Here is a 24,515-nt window from a genome sequence, read left to right on the forward strand (position 1 = left end):
CTCTGAAAATTTAACTTTAGCATTTACTTACTTTAATTAACGAGAGAGAGAGAGAGAGAGAGAGAGAGAGAGAGAGAGAGAGAGAGAGTTTAAAATGTACAAACATTTTCAGCTTCATGTGAAACCTTTTCCTTACAAACAAAGCTAGAATTAGAATTAGAATAAGTTTATTTATAGGCCGCCCTTTTCCCTGAGGGGACTCAGGGCGGCTAACAACTTATATGGGAGGGGGAACATATAATGACATATAACACAATGTATAATTAAAATCGAGCAACATTCATTCAACATTCGGGTGGGGGCGGATTATACTCTTTACCCCCAGGCCTGACGGGATAGCCAGATCTTGAGGGCTGTGCGGAAGGTCTGAAGGGTGGTGAGGGTACGAATCTCCACGGGGAGATCGTTCCAGAGGGTCGGAGCTGCTACTGAAAAGGGTCTCCTCCGCGTAGTTGCTAGCCGGCACTGGCTGGCAGATGGCACTCGGAGGAGGCCTAATCTGTGAGATCTGATGGGTCGAGAGGAGGTAATTGGCAGGAGGCGGTCTCTCAAGTACGCAGATCCACTACCATGAAGGGCTTTATAGGTAGTAAGAAGCACCTTGAAGCGCACCCGGAGATCAACAGGTAGCCAGTGCAGCTGGCGGAGGATAGGTGTTATGTGGGCGAACCGAGGTGCGCCCATGATCACTCGCGCGGCCGCATTCTGAACTAGCTGAAGTCGCCGGATGCTCTTCAAGGGCAGCCCCATGTAGAGCACGTTGCAGTATTCCAGCCTAGAGGTCACAAGGGCACGAGTGACTGTTGTGAGAGCCTCCCGGTTCAGGTAGGGTCGCAACTGGCGCACCAGGCGAACCTGGGCAAATGCCCCCCTGGTCACAGCCGACAGATGGTAATCAAAGGTCAGCTGTGGGTCCAGGAGGACTCCCAAGTTGCGAACCCTGTCTGAGGGGTGTAATGTTTGGCCCCCCAGCCTGAGCGATGGAACACAAGCCAAATTATTGGGAGGGAAACACAACAGCCACTCGGTCTTTTCGGGGTTGAGTACAAGCTTGTTTGCCCTCATCCAGTCCCTGACGGCCTCAAGACCCTGGTTCATCACGTCCACCGCTTCATTGAGTTGGCATGGGGCGGACAGATACAGCTGCGTATCGTCCGCGTATTGATGGTATCTTATCCCATGCCTCCGAATGATCTCGCCCAGCGGTTTCATGTAGATGTTAAATAGTAAGGGGGACAAGACCGACCCCTGCGGCACCCCATATGTTAGGGGCCTAGGGGTCGATCTCTGTCCCCCAACCAACACCGACTAAGCTAACACTAGAGATCACCTGTACTACTAGAAGTTAGCACTTTGTCATAGAGTGCTCCCCCTCCAAGCCCAATGAACATGGGAGCCTGGGGCTTTGACCTACTGCTCCAGCCAGGCCGAGGTCCTTTGAGACTCAGCCTTTCCCTACCCCATTTTCCCCATTTCCTTCGTAGTCCTGGGACCCTCCAGGCCATCCCTGTCCATACCACATGACAGTGCAGTTAGAAAAAGAAACACAGGACTACAATTATAATTAAGACCAAACTAATGAGACCAGGTATAGCAACTGGCTTTAGAACCGACAATGAAAATATTGAAATAGTGAGTAGATTCGATCTTTTAATATTGTTTATCAAAAATAAAGGAATCAGCAGTTAAGGAATATGCAATAGACAAGCACTTGGCAGAGTAACAATAAAAGACCTTGAAAGGTTATTCAGGTGCCAAGATGTATTTGGATTACCCTGTACTTACAAAGATGAGATTTATTCCTGCAGAAGCCATGTTAGAATAACATAAGTTGCTGAAAAGAAGCTATAAATTATTTTTCTTTGGTAATGCTTTTTACCGTTTTACCTGGAATGAATAAACTAATTTGACTATGATTTTCTATATTTCTCATCAATGCCTTTTTAAACATTGGAGTCTTGTTGGCTTTCTTCCTGTCTTTGGCAGCAAATGCTGTTCTTAAAGAAAAATTGCCTATTTCTTTAAAAAAAAAAAACCTGGCAATTTCACATTTTAATTTTTAAGCAGCCTCCTGATTGATACCATCTGGAACCAAGGATTTATTTGTTTCTAATTTGTTGATTGCATTTATCTCGTTACCTTACCTAGTTTATTTATCCCTCTCCTGAAAAATGCAGTTCAGACACAGTATCTGGCCTGCATCTTCAGTAGTGAAAAGAGGGATGAAGAATTCATACAATCCAATGTTATTTTCCTCCACTTCTTAAATCCCACTGTTATTCAACAGCCAAGCAACGTCTCTGGTTATTTACTTCTTTGAAATACGTTTACATATTTTTGTTGCTTGCCTTAATGTTCTCCCCTCTTCAAAATTGTTTGCTGGGCATATTTTGACTACATATTTTATTTTATTATATTCTCAATCAGATTTCCAAAGATTCTGGACTGGTTGCAACCCAAAAGCAACATATCAAAGTGCAGCTGACCAGAAGAGCAAAATACCAAACAACTATCAAAATAACCCCCAGTGACAACAACAATTAGTGAGATTTCTTTCCTATTAAATGCAGAGAATAATTGTTTTGAATAATCCCTGACTAGTCATCAGTTATGCAGTGAGAGACCGCCTGCTGCCAATTACCTCCCAAAGACCCATTAGATCACACAGGGCTGGCCTCCTCCAGGTTCCGTCTACCAGCCAATGCCATCTGGCTACTACCCGGGGGAGGGCCTTCTCTGTGGCAGCTCCGGCCCTTTGGAACGAACTCCCCGCAGAGATTCGGACCCTCACCTCTCTCCAGGCCTTCCGAAAAGCCGTTAAAACCTGGCTGTGCCGGCAGGCCTGGGGTTGATGAGTTCCCTTCCCCTCTCGATTTGTGTGTCTGTTGGTTATTTTTAAATGCTTGTATTTGTAGTTTTTGTGTTTCCCTTCCCCCCTTGGGTTTGTGCGCCGCCTTGAGTCCCGCTGGGAATAAGGCGGCATATAAATAAAACGAAACCTAAACCTAAACCATATAGTGTTATCAAGCCCACATGAAAGCATTAAACAACTGGGACTTTTACTTGGGAATAGAACTTGGCAAACAAACCAGAATCAAGTAAAATGTGTATTACAACAAAAGTACCTATGAACATGATGCATAATCTGAAGACATCATTTAGATACAGTGTACACAGGTCACTTGCCTCTCAGATTACCTGGTTAAAATCCTTATACAACAGACAGGACGGTGAATAGTGATTTGTCACTGGACCTGCCAAGGAACTGAGACATACTGGATGCAGGTAAGCCCAAGTAGGTATTAATGAAAGGCAGTTTAGCTCACAGGAGGTTGCTGAGCTTGCAGAAGATTATCATCTCCTAGACTTGGCAAAAATATTTTGGAAATCTTGAAAGATGCTGCCCTTAGGGAGAGGTTTTGACAGCTTTGAAGTCTGATTTTTATCCTATGGTTCAATTCCTTAATGGACTGGCTGTCTTGCACTCTGGATGGCATTTTTGCAGGACAGCCTTTATGTGATTTTTATCTTTGTAAAAACACAGGAAAAAAAGTAGGGCCTGCCTGCAAGTCAACACAAGCCAAGAGAGTCAAGGGGCACTGCTTATTATTCTGCAGGGAAAGCATCAAACTTCAGCAAAGCATGCCTGCTCAGGTGGAAGGCAGAAAGGGAATAATAAAGTTTAAGCATGGCTGCTATTACTGTTTCATTTGTTTCAATCTCTTCCTCCATCAATCTATCCTAGGTCAAAGAGCAACCATTTAAAAGAAAATAGGGGTGATGGGGGCATAATGAAATATATAAAATAAATTTACACACATATAAAGAACTATTATCTCTCTGCTCTGTTTTATTTGTACCTGTTTGATTTCCTCTTCTAGTTTTCTTTACATGTCAATATGACTTTGAAAATTAAAACAGCATAAGCGTGCATGATACTCAATTATTATTCTAGTGATGAACATGAGCCACTGAAAGCCAATCTTTGCACTAAAATAAAATAGTTAAAGAGATAACCTGTTACTAACAGCCCAGTAGTAATCTTACCTAGGCCCATGAGTTAACTACTCCAAAGAAAAGAGATTGGGGGGGGGGGAGGGTTGTTTCTAATCATTTCTTTGAGTGCTGCTTGTTTTAGAAGTACAGTATCTCAGATAAGGTGGGATAACCTACCAAGAAGGAACATTGTGCAGTGATATTCCTGCATGTACATGATAGTGGAAGGGAAAGGGATCAGATCTGTTCACTAGCCCTTATTCACATTAACATATTAGATTTAGCTCTTAGATTCCCTTTCAATTGAATAGAAGGTACTCAACCTTTTTGGATTATGGAAGCATCTGTAATTTTGACAGCGTGTAATGGGTTCATGCAGGGGGCCATTAAAATAGCCTAAGAAAAAGAGGACCTTGACCCAAAAGAAAAAAGGAACAAAGTTCATCTAATTAAAACTATCCCTTATAATGTAACATATTAGAAAATTTCTTTTCTCCTCGTTCACTACACATACCCAAATGGGGTTCTTTCTTTTTTTTAACTAGCTTTCCTTTTTGCTCGGCATTCTGCCAATACAATTGCTTGCATTTATTCATATTCAGAAACCTGATAGACAAAATCTCATGAGATGATAGTGGTCATACCTTGTGAGATCATTGAGATTTTTCTGAAACTGTGAACTCTCGAGGACATGGATGGGATTCTATGATGAATGAGATCCAACATCTCTCGACTATACTCCTAGGGCAGCGATGGCAAAACTTTTTTGCCTCGCGTGCCATAAGTGGGGGGAGCGCAGGGGGGTCATGCACAGGTGTGCCGCACACATAATGCACTGAGACAAACCCCCCAGTGTGCATGCATGAGCTACAGGCGTTCCCCCCCCCCCATTTTTTGCATGCTTTTTTCGCCCTCCCAAAGTCACTTCCGGTTTGCTTGGAGAGTCATTTTAAGAGCTCCTGAAGCTTCAGGGAAGCCTCCTGAAGGTCCCTGAAGCCTCCAGAGGGGGAAAAAAAAGACCATACGAGCAAACCGGAAATGACTTGGGCAGCGCCTCGCATGCCCCGACAAATGGCTCCGCTTGCCATCTGTGGCACACGTGCCATAGGTTCGCCATTCCGGTCCTAGGGGATTAAGTTTTGCCAGACAGAGAACAAGGGATTGGATGTAAAAGGTAGCGAACTCTTCCTTAAAGGAGACGGTGATGTCACACTGAAAGAGGCAATGATGCACCACTTCAAAAGATTGCTTCTCAACCTGGCCAATGCACACAGAATCTCTAAAGACCTTAACACTAAACAATTTGGGCTGGCAGGGCTAGGAAAAGAGCCTTCTCTGCTGTTGCCCATACCCTATGGAATATCTTGCCACCAGAGCTGAGGTGAGACCCATTCTCCCATGCAATCCATGGAGGTTGTCTTAAGAGCACTCCCTCTGCTTTTTGAACTTTAACTCTTATCTTTTAAACTCTGTTTTTTAATACTGTTTTGAACTACTGTATGTCACTTTTCATGGTTTTTATTTGTGTAACTACCCTGAGTCACTTACATGAGATGGGTGGTATATAAATTCCATTAAATAAATAAATATCCCCAAGATATAAATGATGCCATTGTTGCCAGCATATGCTGGAATTTTTAAATTATATCAATTGCTTGAATACACATTTGTGACCCCTGCACATACAGATGTTGGTTTTGAAGATAATTCATGTCTGAACTAATCCTGAAATGTATCCATTTCTATATATTCTTTACTGTAGCAGAAACCACAGTAGAAGCAAATCTAAAACAAATGCAGACACCCTTAGTGTTTTCCATAGATCACAAAAGCAGCATTGAATGTAAACATCAGCACTGAATGACATACTTGACACAGAGACAGAATAGGGAGAAAGTATTTCTTTCCGTCTGAAAGAATAAGACCTTGATATATTAATATGGATGTTAAATTTCTCAGAAGAGTTTTGCTGCTTCTTGTGCTTTGTGTTATTGAACTAGGATGTAAATTCAATTTACTTGGAAAAGATGACATTTTCTTCTGCACGAGTTGCAGTAAATGGTGGTTGGAAGTAAGGATGAAAAATTCCATCCCACGCAGACTAATATTTTTCATTGCCCTGTCAGCAAAAACAAATACAACTGTACTGCATTTTACAGTCCAAAAAATTAACAATGGTGTTTTTTTCAAAGTCCTGATTTTTTTTAAGCCAAAAAACTTACCCACACACAAGGAAAAACACACACTGCATATACAAGACAGGAGAAGGAACACTTTGATTTTAAAGACAAATTTTTTAAAGACAGACATCTGTTTCAAAGGAATTCTGAAATCCATCAAAAGAAAACATAAGCTATGATCTAGATTTTTTTTTACTTACCACAAGAGCAAAGTACACCATAAAGAAAAATGATAAACTACTTGTGTAGCCAAGAAAGCCTGTAAAAATAAAGAGTAAAAATAAGAGACAATTTATAAGGAAAGTGATCCTGATGTAAGGTTAAAAGAGTTTCACATTGTAGGTATGTTTTTCATTATAGGGCTTGGTGTCTGGGGCTTAAAACTCCATCTAAAAACATTCCGACTTGCCTGTCACAGACCATTTATGTAGCTTTGCAGCACTGAATTAGAACCGCTCTACCAATAATGGCATACAATAAGTAAATGCAGCTCTTTAATGTCTTTCTGTAAATGTTTCATTTTAGTAGAGCAGACAAAATACTGGGGAATCTAACTAATAAGTTAACTAGGCAAGTCTGGAAGGCAAACTAAGTTGCAAACAAATCTACGCTGCTCAATCTTATCTTAATTTATTTAAACTGATATTAAGAGCCTCTCTGATGTCTCTCAATCAAGCTGCTATTAGAAAGGAAAAAATGATTGCCAATGGTAAATTACACAATAGGAATATCCTCTTTAAAATTACTCACCAATTTTAGGAAGAAGTGCTAAAGGGAAGACGATACAAACTGAGGTAATCAGCAACAGTAATCTTCCGTCAAGATACCAAGAACTATTGGAAGATATAATGCAAACAGTTTCAATATGTCTGGGAAACTTCACCTAACAAAATAATATAAAGAAGTGAGATGTATGTGCTTGTGTCCTAAGCAGACAGACAGCTATTAAAAACTTCTTCCTACCAATTTTTGATAATGTTGGTTCCTGAGAAATCCTTTCCCTAGATGCCTATCAGTTTCTCTTTTCCACCTTAAAAAATAGTTTAGTAAAAAAGCAAATAAATAAGAAACTAGGATGCTATAAACTTCTTGCCTCATATTTATTTTCAGCAATTGCTTTGGACCTCACTAAAAGACCGTTTGGATAATAAAAAGCACCCTGAATAGCAAATTTGTCTTTTTAGTTTTATGAAACCCTACTTTTATGACTCGGGAGATTTCCTATGATAGTCATTTTGTGAATGGGTCCACAGCAGGCTGTCAAAACTTAAAATGTGTTGGCACGTTGCTTACCTAATCCAAATTAAAAGCCCACATTTGACTGCAAGCATGATCTTTTGGAGCAGAAAGTATTTTACACACATAATGGAGCAGGGATAAAATGTCTCCTATCTGAGAAAGAATATTATTAAAATAGAGTTTCCAAATTTCTTAGAAAATGACCACACTACATATCTCCTATCACCTTGAAACCAGATTCCCCCCCCCTCCTTCCTTGATTTGGCATGCAACAATCTGTTTTTCATTTCTAAGCATTTCTTTTATTTAAAAAATCCATTGCAAAAAGGTATATGTGAAAGTTCTGCTCCATCATATATTAATTTAAGGAAATTTAAAGCTCATGGGAACAAGAATCTCTTTTTAAAATGTTATTTAGGCAATTGGGAATTCTGCCCTCTCAGCACTTAAGTCTTTGGCTGATGTTGACAAAAGCAAGAAAGATGCTTCTTGCTTATACAGCAATTTAAAAATATTTGTTATGGAAAAAACAGTAGAATCAGAGACGATAGCAGCTCTCAAGGTTAGAACTATGCTCTCAAACTTTCTCTAAATACTGGACATAAATAAAAACGAATCCTTCTAAAACAATAGCGGGCTGATATGAAAATTTAATATATAGTTACTGTGGACAATTATATTAGATCCTATATACATGGGATATAATATATTTATCCTATATGATTAAATATTGAGTCTCTAATATTTTTTAATCTGTTTTGGTAAGGATTTCAACACCATGTCTCCAAAAAGATTTCTTTGGTTGTTCAGGCCAACTAGTATAGAAAACTCCCCAATAAAGAGTTTATTCTTCAGTATGTAACTTTTGGCACAGCCAAATAGCAGACCTGGCACATTCTGCTGAAAATGTCAGATGGGCTAATATTTAGACTTCAGTTCTTATTCTATATAAATCTGTATGTATGCCTTTTGCCAGAATTCCCAAATACTTGTGAATCAATGGAACTGCAAGAGCATTATTATGAGGTATTCTTAAAACAGTTACCATGGTGGGGAAAATGCAAGATTCCCTCTCACCAATAATGCTTCCAGTTCCCCTGTTCTCCTTGGTTAAAGTTAAGACCCCAGGAATACCATTTTCCATTCATGCCCAGGGGAACTGACTATTCATTTTCATGACAAAGAATTAATATGAGAACTAGTATTCCATTTCTGTGTGCATGTGTCCCCTCTCAATATTTTAGCCATAACCTCTTGCAAATTGCTATCCCTGGTGTTGTGCTCTTTGGATGAAAGTCTCTATCTAGGATGAATTGAACATGAATTCAAACACTTTTTACAATTTATTTAGATTTTCTTAAAGTAATTTCTCTGTAATGGGTTTCTTGGAGCCTTGGAGAATGGCAGTTTCCAAAATATTACAACCACATAACATCTACATATTCTTCCTTCATTGTGAAAATGAATAGTCATCAACATTTTGTTAGTAAGATGATCAAGAAATCACCCTAATCAACACCGGAATAAGTTGGACGCTAAAATAAACATATCCAGGTACTATGTTTCCTGTAACATAAACTGTTTCCCCTTTCAATAAATCTATTTAAAGAAGACTCCGAATTCTGCCAATTTGGGGCTGCTACAATTACCTCTGAAAAATAATGATATGACATAAAACAAAGGATTCAATTATAAGCAACATCACTGATGCTAATTCCATTATCAGGTCTTCTGCAGAGATCTAAACACCTAAGTCCAGCATCTGAACACATTCACAAGGGAATCACTCACCACCACTACCTGGAGTCAAAACCGTTAATTACCTGCTCATCATCAATGTCTAGGAAACCACACTTATACCTTAAGTGTATTCCAATACACCTACTGGAAGATATAATTTAGAGTTGGGAATAAAAAAACCAAAGCTTAGTGTTCCCTTTCTTGATCTTTGATACTATGTTATCAAAGTATTGTAACAATGGGACTCTTGTCTCAAAGAAAAATACTACAAATAGCAGGCTGGGCATTGTTCTGGTTGTGCCTATTTTCTGCCTTGCCCAGCAGAATTGGTATTGTTTGAGCTGAATACCTGTACAAGGATATTTTTGTCTTGATATTCTTATGGTACATTTAAACCTTACTCACAAGCCCCAGAGCCATTTATTCATTTAACTGTTGGCCCTAATGTGCTCACCTGATCCCTGAAAGCCAATAGAGGAAATTCATACTATTCAAAAGAGACAATAAAAACCTAGGAAGGAAACAAAAAGACTAGAATACATCCCCTCTAGCAGCCAATATTCAGATAAGCAAGGATCAATACCAAATAACAAGCAGGGGGAAAAAACAATACTCTTGTTCTGACCTAGGCTGAACAGAATCACAAAACCTACTCCTGGTCCCGAAAATTTTTTTTTTTATTTGACTAGTGTGAATTCCTCGCATTCCCATTCAGCAATAAGCCTTTCACGGTTTAATTGCAACCACAGACCTTATCTGTCCTTGGATAGTTGCCAGGCCGATAGCTTCCGCTGAACAATGAAATACTTGGTAAGAGTCTCTGTGAGGCAGGAACTCAGATAAGCAATTCTTCACACAAATAAACAAACTAATTGTGTCCTGCAAACACTACTCCCCTTTGCTCCTATTTATTCCCTATGGGAGTGGCCATTCAGCATCCACTTGTGCTTTTATTCCCGAGTCATTGTCTGTTCCTTAATTGTTCCCTTCTCCTGACAGCTCTGCGCATATCGGGAACAGGCTCCAGCTGTTCTTCTGCCCCACTTATCTCCAACTCCAAAGGTAGCTGATAACTGTCAGAAGGCCCTGGCCCCATCTCTGCCTCCGATGTAGAGCACTCATCAGAGCCTTCCCCAGACTCCAGGACTGGCCCATGTTCCTCCCCAACCTCCTCACTGCCCGAGTCTGCCGCCAGCTCTGCTGGCTGCTGGTGGGCCACAACAATTCTAATCAAGGAAACTCAAGGAAGAGGCTATATTGGCACAAAACTGGCAAGGCAAGCTACTATATATAAACAGCAGCAAACCCATCAAACCATCACTTGAACTGATGATGCTACCTAGTTTTAGGTAATGAAACATTTGCAAGCAAACAACCATGGTCAGGGAGCACTGGGGACTCTACAATTCAATTCTGAGCTATAGATATTCCCTTCTATAGGTATAAAAGAATCAGTTGTAGCCTTTCTGGTTGCTGGAGTAAGCTGCCACTTGGTACTGAGCTATGGTGGCACAGTGGTTAGAATGCAGAATTGCAGGATAACTCTATCTACAACCAGGAGTTCAATCCTGACCAGGTTAAGGTTGACTCAGCCTTCCATCCTTCCAAGGTCGGTAAAATGAGGACCCAGATTGTTGGGGGAAATATGCTGACTCTGTAAACTACTTAGAGATAAAGCACTATGCAGCGGTATATAAGTCTAAGTGCTATTGCTATTTTTGCTGCTGTCTCAGTCTCCTGTGGTAGAGATGAGTTGCTGCAAAAGGTATCTAGAGAAATGCCATTCAACTGACAGCTCTGAGCTTCTGTTTTGATCAATTCAAGCCCTTACCCAGCTCCTTTGCTACTGTTTCTACTGCCCTAATGAGAAAAGGATTTGATTGTTCCAGAGCAGCATGTCCATAATTCTTGAAGGACTACTGATATTAGAATCACCTGTTCACCTCTTAGAGGTTTGCTTATTTATTTGATTGACTAATTGATTAGTGCATATAGCCTCCCATTTTGTGGCATGCAACATCAAGCAGCTAACAGTCTATTCAAATCTATACAAATACAAGCGGTAAAAACAGTGTCTTCTATTTTATCTGTGACGTTCTGGTGACATTTGATTGCATTCACTAGAGAGGTGAAGGCGCTTGCATTACCTACTCTCCCCAATTTTATTTTGATTCTGTTGTTTATGTGGCAAGGGGAGATAATTCCTTTCTTGTGGTAGACTGTATAATCATGCATTCTTTTATTTCTTTTTTTCAGAATTTGGGGTGGAGAAGGGTTGAGAAGGTTAGTTCTGGGCCCTGATGCTCCTTCCAGGAACCCAGGAAGGAATCCTTTCATGGCCTGGCTTTCTCATGAACATGGAGTCACCATATAGTACAAAGGTGGGTTGCTCCCAGTTCAGTCCAGATCAGGCAAACCAGTAGTAGTGGCAGCGGAAGGCTCTGCAAGCACACCGGTAGTAAAAAAATTGGCAACCCACCATCGATATAGTATTAATTTGGTCAGTCCAGGGACGGACAACAAAAATACTTCTGCTGCTTTTGCCTTTTTTATAAAAAAACCACCTAAAATATTTTTAATTGACTTACCATTCAAAAAGTATATTTAATGATAAAAGTTCAAATTCATGAAACCAGAAAACTAGAAAAGCAAACAAATGATAGCCTTCAGCTATTTAATTGTACAAGCAGGAACAAAGACAGCCTATTCAAAACAAGAGCAAGCTATTTTAACATTGGAACATTTTGTCAGAAAACTAACCCTCACTATATATGTGTTTATATATGTGTTCCTGTGTGTGTGTGTGTGTGTGTTTGGTTTTGAGTTAATAGTAAAGATATAGTGAACACAGCTGCACAGCCAAATTGGAAGGATTATAAAATAAATAGGAAAACTGGAACAATTCCTGAAGGCAACTCTAGGAACTACTCATCAAAAACAAAAATATTTTAAAATGTTGGTACCTGCCAAATTTTGCTTAGTTGATTTTAAAAGAGGTTAATACAGTAAAATGAAAGGAGTAGTTTAAAAGGTTTAAGGTGAGGCATAAGCTCAGTTCTTATGCTCTATGCCTAGTGTGATCCCTTTGGCAAGTGACAAAATCCAATAGGAATTAGGATTCATCTCGGTAGCGTTTTATTTTGCAAAGTGAAAAATATTTATGTCAAATTATCTCTGTATGAAAGGTATGGGATGAGGTCACCTTGTGAAGCCAGCAGTAAGGAAAAGAAAAATACAATTTGGGAGTTGTTTCTATAAGAAAAAAATTCTATTGGTTTCTTTTACAGTTGATCTAAAAGATAATTAAATAGGGCTTGCATATATCAGACCTTGAGTTAGAAAGCTGAGTTTTCCAGTCAAAAAAGGAAAACATGAATTCTGTCCAACTGAACAGGAAGAGCAAAGTAATGGAAAAAGCACTTAATGTAGTCCCAGAAAAAGGTTTTCAATATACTTTAATCTCGGTTTAAACAACTATTAGATCCAATCTACTCTTTAGATACTTTTACCACTGAAAATTGTGGAATCTTTGCTCAAACCATATGGAAGACCCTAAGTTGGGAAGACTGCAATAGCCGTACCACTTCAAAGAATGTATGCATATTTCAACACTTGTCTACTGAAATGTAAAAAGTGACATGCTAGCTTCGCTTCTTGCCTTGTTATCTTGATTTCCTAATGTACAAGAGCTTTTTAAAATATGCAGGTAGAAAGATGAACATATCTAATCTCCATCTATTTTCAGCCTGAAATCGTCCAGTTTGGGAAAAATCGTTGTTACACAGTCCTATTGAATTTGCAAGCTCACTCTAAGAATTCCACATTTGGCACAAATAAGAACAAAATATTTTTGTAAGAGTTGCAGATATAAAAGGTGCTGACAACAAGCTATAACTTGCAGGCTCCTATTAATCATTATGGACTAAGTCAGCAAGGAATTACACTTGTGAAGAACACATCACATTTAGACTGCAAACTGGTAGGCACAGGTGTGGACATCTGCAAACTCCCATTTATCTCCCCCCCCCCCCCCCAGGCATGCAAAGAAAATGATTGCATTTCCCTTTGTGGAATAATTTTAAATAGCTCCTTACCCACTATGGTCTCCATTGAGAAATCCTGCAATAGCACCAGGAAGTTCGGATTTAAGGACATAAAGATAAGAAGACATAGCTGCAAACATAGAACCAAGTATTAGTCGAATGAGATACTGGCCATTCTACATTTGGACCTATCAGTTCAGAGTAAAGGGGAAGGAAAAGGCCTAAAGGTCTCATTGAATAGGGTGGCACCACCAACATAACCCAATTTTTATCCTTCACGTATTTCTGACAAAGGTTCAAACATGGTTATAACATGAATATATTTGTTTTAGAGGTAACTGAACCGTGAATTGCTTTACCTTTGAATTAAGTCCTAAAGCAATCTTTTCTAACTTGGTGCCTGACAGTTAATTCAGATAAGAAGTTCTACTGGGGATGCCTAGAGTTTCAGAGGCACACATCAAGAGGCTTCAGATTAGGGAAGGTTACCGGTACTTTATGTCATTTATTATATTATTTGTTTGATTTCTATAGCTGCCCCTCTCAGTAAATGACCCTGGGCAGCTTACAATCCAAAACATATACTACTATTAAAATTTTTATAAACATTTAAAAACAATAACAACAATAAAAAGCATTAAAAACAGTAGAGAACATTAAAACATCTTATTCATCATTGCTTATACTATATAGATAAAATAATGCCATTTATTCCTACAAGGGGTAGGGAAATTAAAGATGCAGTTAAAATCAGCATGTGACATTGATTATTCACCACCAAGGCTCATGAGTTATTACAACAGATTCTCTCTCTACCATCCTTGTCGTAGTGATGGACACTTTGCAAGCACATCAATAACATTTGAGTTTTGAGTGACCATCTTCATTTAATGCAAAGTTTTGTTTTATCATTTGCACTGGAAAACCAAGGCACTTGAAATCCTTGGGAAAATACTACCCAGATATAAACCAGCTTATTCATTAAGAAGTTCTTCATGATAATAAAATCACAGATATTTATTGTTGTTATTAAATTAAAACAGTAAGTAGCAGCTATAAAAATTTGCAGCCCTGAAAGTTAAAGATTATATATTGTAGGTTGAAGTACATGAACATAATATCTATAAAAAGGGAATTGTATTAAACCAGAATGCCATGTACCTATAGGAAGGTGAAATTAAAAACCATTGTGAAATTACTAAATAAGGAAGCATTGACTCAAGGAGGTTCTCCAAGTCAAGCTGACCTTCCCAACTGACATATTCTTAAGAAGACCTTTCATTAACTTTGCAATGTGAAAATATGATTAGGTGTTAGAAAGGCACATAATTTGAAAATTAGGAGGATATCTGAAGTGTTATAAAACTGCTGTTTTCTGGTGGTGACTAAAAGGCACCAATTAATGCAAAGAGGATTTTTAAAAAAAAAGAAATAACAGCAAATAAATGTGAAATACTTCAAAACACCTTTCTCTAATTTCCATTAAGCAGCTATATTGTGCATATCTTGAAAGATCAAATACACCACAACTATTTTTTTAAAGTCACATTAGCTTTTTAAAAAAGCCTTCAACTGATTTCCAGATCAAATTTCCTGCTAATATACAATCTGTCACTCTTTCCCATACATGTATTTTAGCCTCTGGCTAGTCATTTGATCATTTTTATCCTCTGTTGTGTGATTGACCCTTTTGTTTCCTAAACAACAGAGCTACTCCTTTGAATACCTCTCCCCAAAAAACCAACCCTCAATTTTCTGTTATGCTCCATTGTCATTATATAAACTAAAACATTTGTGTTCTACCTCTCATATACAGTGTTCCTTTTTCTTTTTTTTTTACAGACAATAAAGGAAATACATTCTAAATTAATGAATATAATTTTGCCCTTAGGCTTCCTTAAGTTGGCTGATCATGAGCAAATGATACTATTTGGATGAGTGTAATTTATCCACAGTTTAAATTGAATGAATGAATGGATAAAGCTACCGGGTTGTTGATACTGTTTCTTCCATGCCTTCCGCCACAAGGGAAGGCTTCAACATATAAAGATCACCTTCAAATAATCGTAATAAATTGGAAATAAAATACTGGAAAGCCACCAGACAGTAATTTGAAGCAACATATTCAGAAATAAAAAGTGTAATGAAATGCAAAAATTGAATGTTCATTTATGTTTATTATCATAAATTATAATATTCACAGCTACCCTATCAGTTGCAGAATCAAGATTCAAAAAAATAGTGCAACACTAATCTGTATGAACGTATTATTCTAACTGCCAATTCAGAAGTAGACAGAAATTAACTTCCCTTTGTGTACTTTTAAATAATTATCAATGTGTTATTGGAGATGGAATGTTAACCTATAAACTGTACAAATTAGCTCTTGTTTAGAGGAACTTAAATTGTTTCAAAGCTTGTGCCTTCCATGTAGTTTTTCAGATGAAAGTTATATAGACAAATGTTGAACTAGTTCTTACTGTTGCCAGAATGCGGGATCAAATGGTTTCCTTTTTATGTATCTGTCCTCTAAGCTTCAGAATAGCCTGATTTATGTATGATCTTAAATTTGCTTTGTTTGCCCTTGTGTTAGCATAAATCCCTTCACATGCTAATTTAATTTGCTCAACAAACCAGTTTAAAGTGTCTTTGCATAATGCTTAATCCTGTTTCACTCTGTAGATTCATGACATCTTTGTTTGCACACATGAGGAGTATCAGTGCTTTTTTATTAGCTTTTAGGACTAGCACACTCCATCCTTACGTTTTTTTTTCCTAATTCAGCTTTCATTATACAATTACTTTCCATGTTGCATGGTTGTCATTGAAATCAGGTAATAATCTAAGTCCTTCTGATGAAAGGTGAGCAAATGAGTTAAAGATTGCAAATGGAATGTTTGTAGCCCATGTATTTTCAGTGAGCTTGGTGAAAGCAAAAATCCTACAGTTCTCTCATCCCCAAATTCTACAGTTCAGACATGGGAATGTTAAGCCTATTGCACTTTGCTCCTGGCAATTCACCATCTCTCTAATGTTTAGGATCAGTATGTCAAATATGGTATCAATTATGTTTGTTTCCCAACATGGCTCAAGGTCAGAATGTCTGCTTTTCCATACACTATTTAGAATTCTAAACTGGTAAAAGTGGATGGGGTTTGAGCTTCCTGTGCAACTCTCACTAAACTGCCCCAAACTGATTTCACATATAGTATCACAATCCTGCTACATATCTCCTGGAAACTCAGACAACCCAGAAGCAACTTAAGTGTGCAATGATTTTTTTTTCCAATAATAGAGTTTGTGTGTTGGGGAGGGGTTTTTCAAGGCTGCAACAATGAGCTTATTTCCAGAAATTGACATGTAGGTACAGGTTGTAATTCTGTTTTTGATCCTATGAGCTACCAGCATGGTTCACTATAACAAGAAATTTCTATTAATTCACTTGGGTACTCCAAAGAAAAAGTGTAATAAAACAACTATTATGATTTAAATAACAACAAACTTGAACCTACTGGTAATTTTGAAGGACTATTCTCTTGGGATACTAAACCGACATAACATATTATTTATTTGTTAATGTTTGCTATTTATTTATAAAGCAGTGATGGTTCTACTTACGATTTCCTCCTTCATGGGAGCATGAAAAATTGTGTCACTGTTTAAGAACCATTTTAATGACTAGATAACCAAATAACAGAGCTGAAAGGGACTTGGGGGATTTTTAGTCCCCCTGCTGAAGCAGGAAACCATATACCATTTCAGACAAATTGTTGTTGAATCGCTTTGTAAAAACTTCCAGTGTTGTTGTATAGATGAGTAGAGAGTATGAGTAGAGATAAGTCCAGTGTAGAAGAGTAGAGGCATCATTTTTTCAGACTAGTAGAGAATATCATCTCCATGTCCTTCCAGATGCCTACATAACTTTCTCTTTTAGAGGTTATCATACAAGAGAATCTATTGTGCTTGACTAAACAATAAGGAAGACTTAAATAAAATGGAAATAGGAGAAATTATAAACTAAAGCCAAGTGAAGCCAAATATGCATTTTTGGACTTCAAAAGCAGATTTCACTGCTTCACAATCTGAGCAAGTTTTTTGGGGCCTGATGAGAGGAGAGGTGATATAAATAGTAAATAATTTTTAGTTAACCACAATAATAATAAGGAAATGTTAATGGATAACATTTAATGATAAAAGCAAATTGGATATAAGCTTTAAATTGTGAGTTGGGGGAGGGGGAAAATGCTTAGATATTTTATGAACTGACTTTGTTTCAGAATATGTTATAAAAGTGTAATGTTATTGGAGGTTTATTGAATGCCAGTAGGTGGTTGTGTCTTTAAATAAAAATGATTTCAGATAAAAACACGTCTAAATAATTGTAATTAAATGAGAATTGTGGTACAGTGATAGTAAAATCATAAAATTTTCTGATTTAAAATATACGATTCAATTTGAATGAAGTATATGTAATGATTGTGGAAGAAACGCACGAAATGTATTTGTAACCAATCGACACGCTTTCTACAAGATGTAACGAAAGATGATTCTTTTTTGGTGTTTTTGTTTAATTAAAACAATAAAAATTTTCAAAAAAAAAAGCAGATTTCACTAAACTCAGAACAACAATAAACAAAATCCATAATACAGAAGCTAATGGAAAAGGGAGTGTTGAGAGAGTTCCTAAAAATGAAGATAAAATAATGGCAAATATAAATGAAGGACAGAAGAAGCTAATGTGGCTGTAGAAAAAGATTGATGAAAATCAGAAAACAAAGCAACCAAAAAAGGAGATATAGGAGACTGAAAGAGAGACAGAGTCATAGTACCCTGGAAGAGTAGAAGAGTATCAGCAAAATTCAAGCTTAAAACTACTAAGGCTTGCAAAAAATGCTAACAAAAGCAAAAAGGGTTTTGTTTTTCCTGATATGTACAAAAAAAAAGGAACAAGAAAGAAGTTAAATATAACTCAGCAGTGTGATGTGGTTGCAAATATATAATTACAGACTGCACCAACAAAAGCATGGATCCAAGTCATAGGATATAACGGTTTTATTCTTTATTGGTCAAATCTGTGCACCAGTTTCTCAGAAGGATTCAGACAAACTAGAACAAGTTTGAAGAAGGGCAATGAAGGATTAAAAGAACTGGGATTGCTTAGTCTCGACAAGAGGAGGGAATATAGGGGAACATTCTTCAAATACCTGAAAGAATATTAGGCACATGATAGAGAAAGACTGAGTTTGTTAACAAGGTAAGGATCAGAATTATGTCAATTACATTCATTTATTTTCATTACAGAAATTGTAATCTAGGTTTCATTGGTAGAGTTTATGCATGTACATAAGAGGAAATACTGCAAAATGACTGGAATCACATGGGGAAACATGTAGTATGTTTTGGGGCCAGTACTGTTTAATATCTTCATACATGATCCAGATGAGAGGACAGAAGGAGAGCTCATCAAATTTAAGGATGATACCAAGTTGGGGGAATTGCTAACACTTTGGAAGATAAATTCAAGATGCAGAAGGATTTTGACAAACTTGAGCACTGGGTCCTAGCTAACAAGATGCACTTCAGTAGTGAGAAAAGTAACATTCTACATCTACGCAGGAAAAATTAAATGCACGGATGTAAGTACATGGGACCGGGCCCAGCAATAGAAACTGGGAGAGGGATACAGGTGTCCTAATAGACCACAAGGCTAAATATGAGTCAACTGGGTGCTGCAACTGCCAAAAAAGCCAATTCAGTCTTAGGCTGCATCAATGGAGGGATAAAATTAAGTTCACAAGAACTGAATACTGCTTTATGCTACACTAAATGAAGCCACATTTAAAATTATGGTCACTACAATAGAAAAAAAGATGCTGAGATCCTGAGGACAGAGAGGAACCACTAAGACCATGATGGCGAACCTATGGCACGCGTGCCAAAGGTGGCACACGGAGTTATATTTGGTGGCACGCCAGTTGTCAGCTCTGGCGCGCGTGTGCGCGAAGGCCAGCTGATTTTTTGCCCTTCCTGAGAGCCAGGGAAGGCCTTTTTCACCTTCCCCAGGCTTCAGGAAAGCCTCCAGAGGCTGGAGAGGGTGGAGGCTGGGGAGGCCGATTTTGGCACACTAAGATGATAAGAGGTCTACAGTATAAGTCATATGAGGAACAGTTAAGGGAACTAGGTATGTCTGGCGTAACAAAGAAAAGTATTAGGGATATCATGATAGCTGTCTTCCATGGCGACAGGAAGGGCATCCAGCCATTAAAACACTCTGCTAGCTCCATTCAGTTGCCCAGACACCACCCCGCAAGGGATTATACGGTGGTTAAAAGAAGATGGGGATAACTGTCTTTCCAGTACATGAGGGGTTGCGACAGAGAAATGGGGCTTGTTGACTTATTCTCCAAAATTCCTGAGAGTAGGACAAGAAGCAATGGATGGAAGCTCATTAAAGAGAGTTTTTAGCTCCACCCTGAAACTAAAAAGAAACTTCCTGACAATGAGAACAATTAACCAATGGAACAGTTTGCCTCTTGGAGCCGTGGATGATCTATTGCTGGAGGTTTTCAAGAAACGATTGGACAGCCATTTGTCCGGGATGGAATAAGAATTCCTGCACTGGGCAGGGAATGGACTGGAAGAGTTCCAAGGTCCCTTTCAGCCATATGATTTTATGATTCCATGATTTTATGTAAGAATAATAAAACAAATATGAACTTCAGAAGATGCATTACTTCGCCCTCAGTTTACACAATGCTGACACACACAAAAGCAATTTTTGTTTTCAAAGTTTCACAATCATACAATCTTGGCTCCAGCTTTCCCTAATTACTCTGTCCACTAATAAAACATCAATGCCAGCATTTCAACTTGGTGACAAAAGGAGGGTATGTGTCCTAACACTTAAGGAGTTGTCAGAGAGTTCATGTGATTCTCTTTCTTTACTGAAGTGTTTTCCAGACACCTTTAAAAACATCTGATGTGTGGAAAGATGCATTCCCCTGGCTAGTTTTTCCTCACCAATTTAGTTCATAATGTTGTGTGGAAGTTTATGAAACAATCTAAGAAAGCACAACATATAATTTTATTTCAGCAAGTAGCCACATGAAATCTTAGACTCTAATACTCCTATTGTCAATCATATGGATATTTAATTTGCAAAATGATTTGCCCTCTCTGTGATTGCTCCAATTACTCTATGAGAAAGAGAGTTCTATTCTTTGACACCTGGGGGACTATAAAGTTGGACTATATTTATTGTTCACGACTCACTCACTGATCAAACAAATAAGATTCTCTACTTTATGATCCTCTTGTAATGCCAAACAAAATCCATGGAGCTGAACCTACATAGAAATATTCTTTACATGGACAAACTAACAAACAAGCTTGACTCCACAGGATTTGAAATGCTAGATCCTTTGCATTATTCCAAATAATTCTCAACATATCACCAGTTAATTCCCAAATTCAGAAATATATTTAATGAAATCATCTAATCTTAGTCTACATAATATATACAGGTTGAATAATGCAGCCTATAACCAAGTGTTTTCTTTTTAATGGCCCCCTCCTTAAAACACAATCCTAAAAACATCCTGGACTACTTACTACATTATAACAGAAAAATACAACCAGTCTTAATGGTTCCAAATTGTTCAACTAGCAGATGTCAAACTTGCCTCAATTAAAACAGAGCTGGAAATCCTCAATTTAAAACAGTAAGGTAATTAGCTTTCTGGCCAAACATAGCTTCTGCTGACGGGGTAAGCACTCAAATTAGTCTAAATCTCTCTGTAAACATTCAATAGTTGTGGAAAATACAGAAGGTATTTCAAAGATTAAATTAGGCCGACCTCTACCAAGAAACGGATGTCTCATGGCAGAGATTGGTGATGTTTCCTCTTAAGTGGCTGTTTATTTCATATACACTTGCAATTATGTTCCGTGGAGAGCGAAAAGCTCTACTTGCAATTTTCATCAGTGTTTGTCTAATTCTTTGGACTAGTGTTTTATGAAATGTGTTACATGAAAAAAATGTGTTTTAAGAACTGAGAGGTTAGATCCATTTCAATATTACTCTTCTACACTATGCTTTGTTGGTTTTCCAGATTTAGTTTTTAAATGAAGTATTTTACATCTACACTATTAATTCATTCCAATGTTTCTCTTCTCTTCTCCTATTCTAACTTACCATATCAATCATAAAACTTACCAAACTTTGTCTTCCCCCCAAAAATTTATTTATTTATTATCAAAATTTATATGCTGCCCAATCCCGAAGGACTCCGGGCGGCTTAAAAAAAATATATGCCATTGTAATGGCAAACGGAATGAGCAAAAAAATCAATATCCTTCAATTTACAAAAGCTTTTCCTGTTATCCTAAGGTCAATTTTCTTTGTCTGTACGACCTGGCAAAGATCATCTGCATGGACAAGATGGTGGACACAACAATGCAACTGAAACCCCACCAATAATACTGGCATCTTGGCAAAGCAATAGTGTCTATTCTGCATTATTTTTATATAGAGCAAAAGAAGACTAGTCATAAAGTAAGCCAGTGTTTCTCAATCTGAGCAACTTTAACAAAAGTGAATTTCAACTTCCTGAATTTCCTAGCAGCATGCTCTGCATGACAAGCCAGCACTCAGTTTGTCAAGATGGAATACGATCTGCCCCCAGACTTGTTCATGTCCACCCGCTCCAGCCTCCCACCATCCCCCAGGACTATGACCCACAGTTTATGAATCATTAACTCAGGGCAAAGCTTCTAAAACATTCTGGAAATGTGGACTGATTTGTATGGAAATTATAAGGACCATCAGTTAAATAAATGCCCTTTCCCAACATTTTTTGTGAGAGGCGTTTTTTCCAATGTATGAGATAATATTTATGGCTGCAATTGTATATGCCTTCCTATCACATCCATCTTAAAGGCCTTTTAAAATGAAAATGTTAACACAAAGTTAAATATTTATTGGATTCACCCCATGCCATTTACTAATAACTCCGACGAAAAACATGCCGGTTGAAATTATATTTCAATACAATCTGAGAATACTAAAATTTTCAGATTAGAAATTAGAAACTCACTAGCGATAGACACAAAGGGGAAGCTGAAATAGCAAGTAGCCTCCGAATGCTAACTATGGGAATACTATAGTAGGCAATCTGATAGATCTCTAGGCTGACAAAGGTTCATAGATCACAGTTTGAGAATCCCTGGCTTAGAGGTCTATTGAAATCAGCTTGTTTCCCTGAAGCATATTTAGATTTAAAAAGCTATCATTCATTCCTCCTTTTGATCGATAGTTTTAATTAGTGCTTTTTATTTTATTTTTTTCAAGAACTTGCTTTACCCCTTTCACCTCATGTGATTACTGAACAAACATCGCACACAGCAAGAGATCTATTAAATAGCTGATACATCTCCAAATATTCTTATATATGACCACAAGTTTCCTCTCCCCACCTCCCATTGCAAATCTATCAGCTTTGTAATGGTTTCCGCAGACCTGCCAGCTGAAACCAGCTTCATTTCAAATAGAACACTGAAGTCCATAATTATGAAGGAGCAAATTAGTATGCCAAATTTCTACGCTTCCTTGCACATACATATTTACAAGAACATCTGCAGGACATTTTACATGAGAAAGGCCAAAGGGGACAGACTATGCCACTTCCTTTTCCTTTAGAAAACACCAGTAGGACGTAAATATATTTGCAGTCATAAATATGAATGTACCCAGTCTATTTTCATTTAATTACCAAAAATGTTAATGTTTTTTTTTACAAATTGAAATATGAAGTTAATGAAATAAATGTAAGGTCTAATGTTCATATTCCAAGTAATTGTTCTACAATTCAAATTGTAATATAAAGTTAATGAAATAAATTTAAGAATTAATTGTCATATTCCAAGTAATTGTTCTACAGTTCGAATTGAGAATATGCCAAATAATTACTGCCTTATCATTCATACATGTTAATAACAGAATTAAGGATTGTTTAATGTACATTCTCTGAAGGATGCTTTTAATGCATAGAAGGCTTCTCCTCCTAAGGCTTCTCCTTACCTCCAATATTCTGTATAATGATTGTACTGGCCACAATAACCTGATAAAACAATAGATTAGTTTAAGGAAAAAAGGAACATTCCTTGCTGGATGTAAATCATGTATTTAAAAACTCATAAGAAATTGTTGAATTAAGAAACAAGCTAGATATCTATACAGCCTGGATTTTTAAATTTATTTTAGAATCATGATTTTAAAAATGGAAGAATAAATTAAGATGATTTTTAAAATATTGTACAATTATAATCAGAAGAATAACTGCTATAGGTTTATATATTTTACATCCACTGCAATGAAAGAGACATTTGCATGCACAGCTAATGACAATTTTACATTTTCTTTCATGATGAACAAGTTGCCAACAGTCTCTAGAATTATGTGGGAAAGTGACATAAGAAAATTCTGTTCCTTCTAAAGGTGTAAGAACAACAATGAGGGGAGAGTTGGGGGAGTCATAAACAAAGACATTTCTTCTCTTACATGCACAAAATTCCATGTAAATACAGGAGCTCTGTAGAATTTTAGAGTATGCATAGTCTAATGCAATAAAAGTTTATCTTTGCTTTCTTGGATTTCAGCATATTAATTGCAAGAGGAGTTTGGAAATTACCTTCCCAGGGGAACCAAATGCAAAGAGCCCAAGATCTTCGTAAGACGTGACAGCTGTAAAAAGGAAACAAACAATTCACAATACATATTTACTGGTATATGATATATAGTTAAAGCATTCCTATAAAGTACAAACTTTAATTTTCATAGATGTAATTAATATGCTCCTTTTTTTAAAAATCCCATTACAGCAGACCTGGTTTCTATTTATTATACATTTTGAGAAAATGTATATTTAAACCTGTGTTTAACCTAATAAAGACCACTGCTTTGCATGTGGACTATCCTTGTATCAATTTATCACTTTAGAAACATTAAAGTGATGCCAATATTCAGTCATTAACAATGATACTTTTATTATTAAAATTGTAACATCTGCCTATTCTAGATGTTGGGAAGGACTCAATAGGTGGTCAAAAATGCCGAATTCATGAATAATGGCTTTTATCCTTTCTATATCCAAGCAAGATATATAACAAATTCCTAAATACAAAATAACATACCATTTTATTTACTTGTGTTGTAATCTTTTAAAAAAACATGATCTGGGGAAAGAGATTTTGGTAAGTATACTATGTGAAGAAAATTCCAATTTTACGTTAACATGGGGTGTTAGAAGCTATATTTATG

General features: G+C 37.3%; 1 protein-coding gene across 1 annotated transcript in view; it reads right to left on the reverse strand.

Annotated features, from left to right (window-relative positions):
* Positions 1 to 24,515, reverse strand: part of SLC38A6 (solute carrier family 38 member 6) — a 49,826-nt gene that overhangs the window by 17,315 nt on the left and 7,996 nt on the right. The window contains exons 4-8 of the mRNA XM_032235775.1: positions 23,887 to 23,939; positions 23,277 to 23,316; positions 13,250 to 13,328; positions 6,927 to 7,009; positions 6,377 to 6,435 (exon numbers count right to left, since the gene is read on the reverse strand). Of these exons, the coding sequence (XP_032091666.1) occupies positions 6,377 to 6,435; positions 6,927 to 7,009; positions 13,250 to 13,328; positions 23,277 to 23,316; positions 23,887 to 23,939 (314 nt within the window). The remainder of the gene's footprint in view (positions 1 to 6,376; positions 6,436 to 6,926; positions 7,010 to 13,249; positions 13,329 to 23,276; positions 23,317 to 23,886; positions 23,940 to 24,515) is intronic.

The sequence above is a fragment of the Thamnophis elegans genome, chromosome 1, assembly GCF_009769535.1.
Source record: "Thamnophis elegans isolate rThaEle1 chromosome 1, rThaEle1.pri, whole genome shotgun sequence".
Lineage (NCBI taxonomy): Eukaryota > Metazoa > Chordata > Lepidosauria > Squamata > Colubridae > Thamnophis > Thamnophis elegans.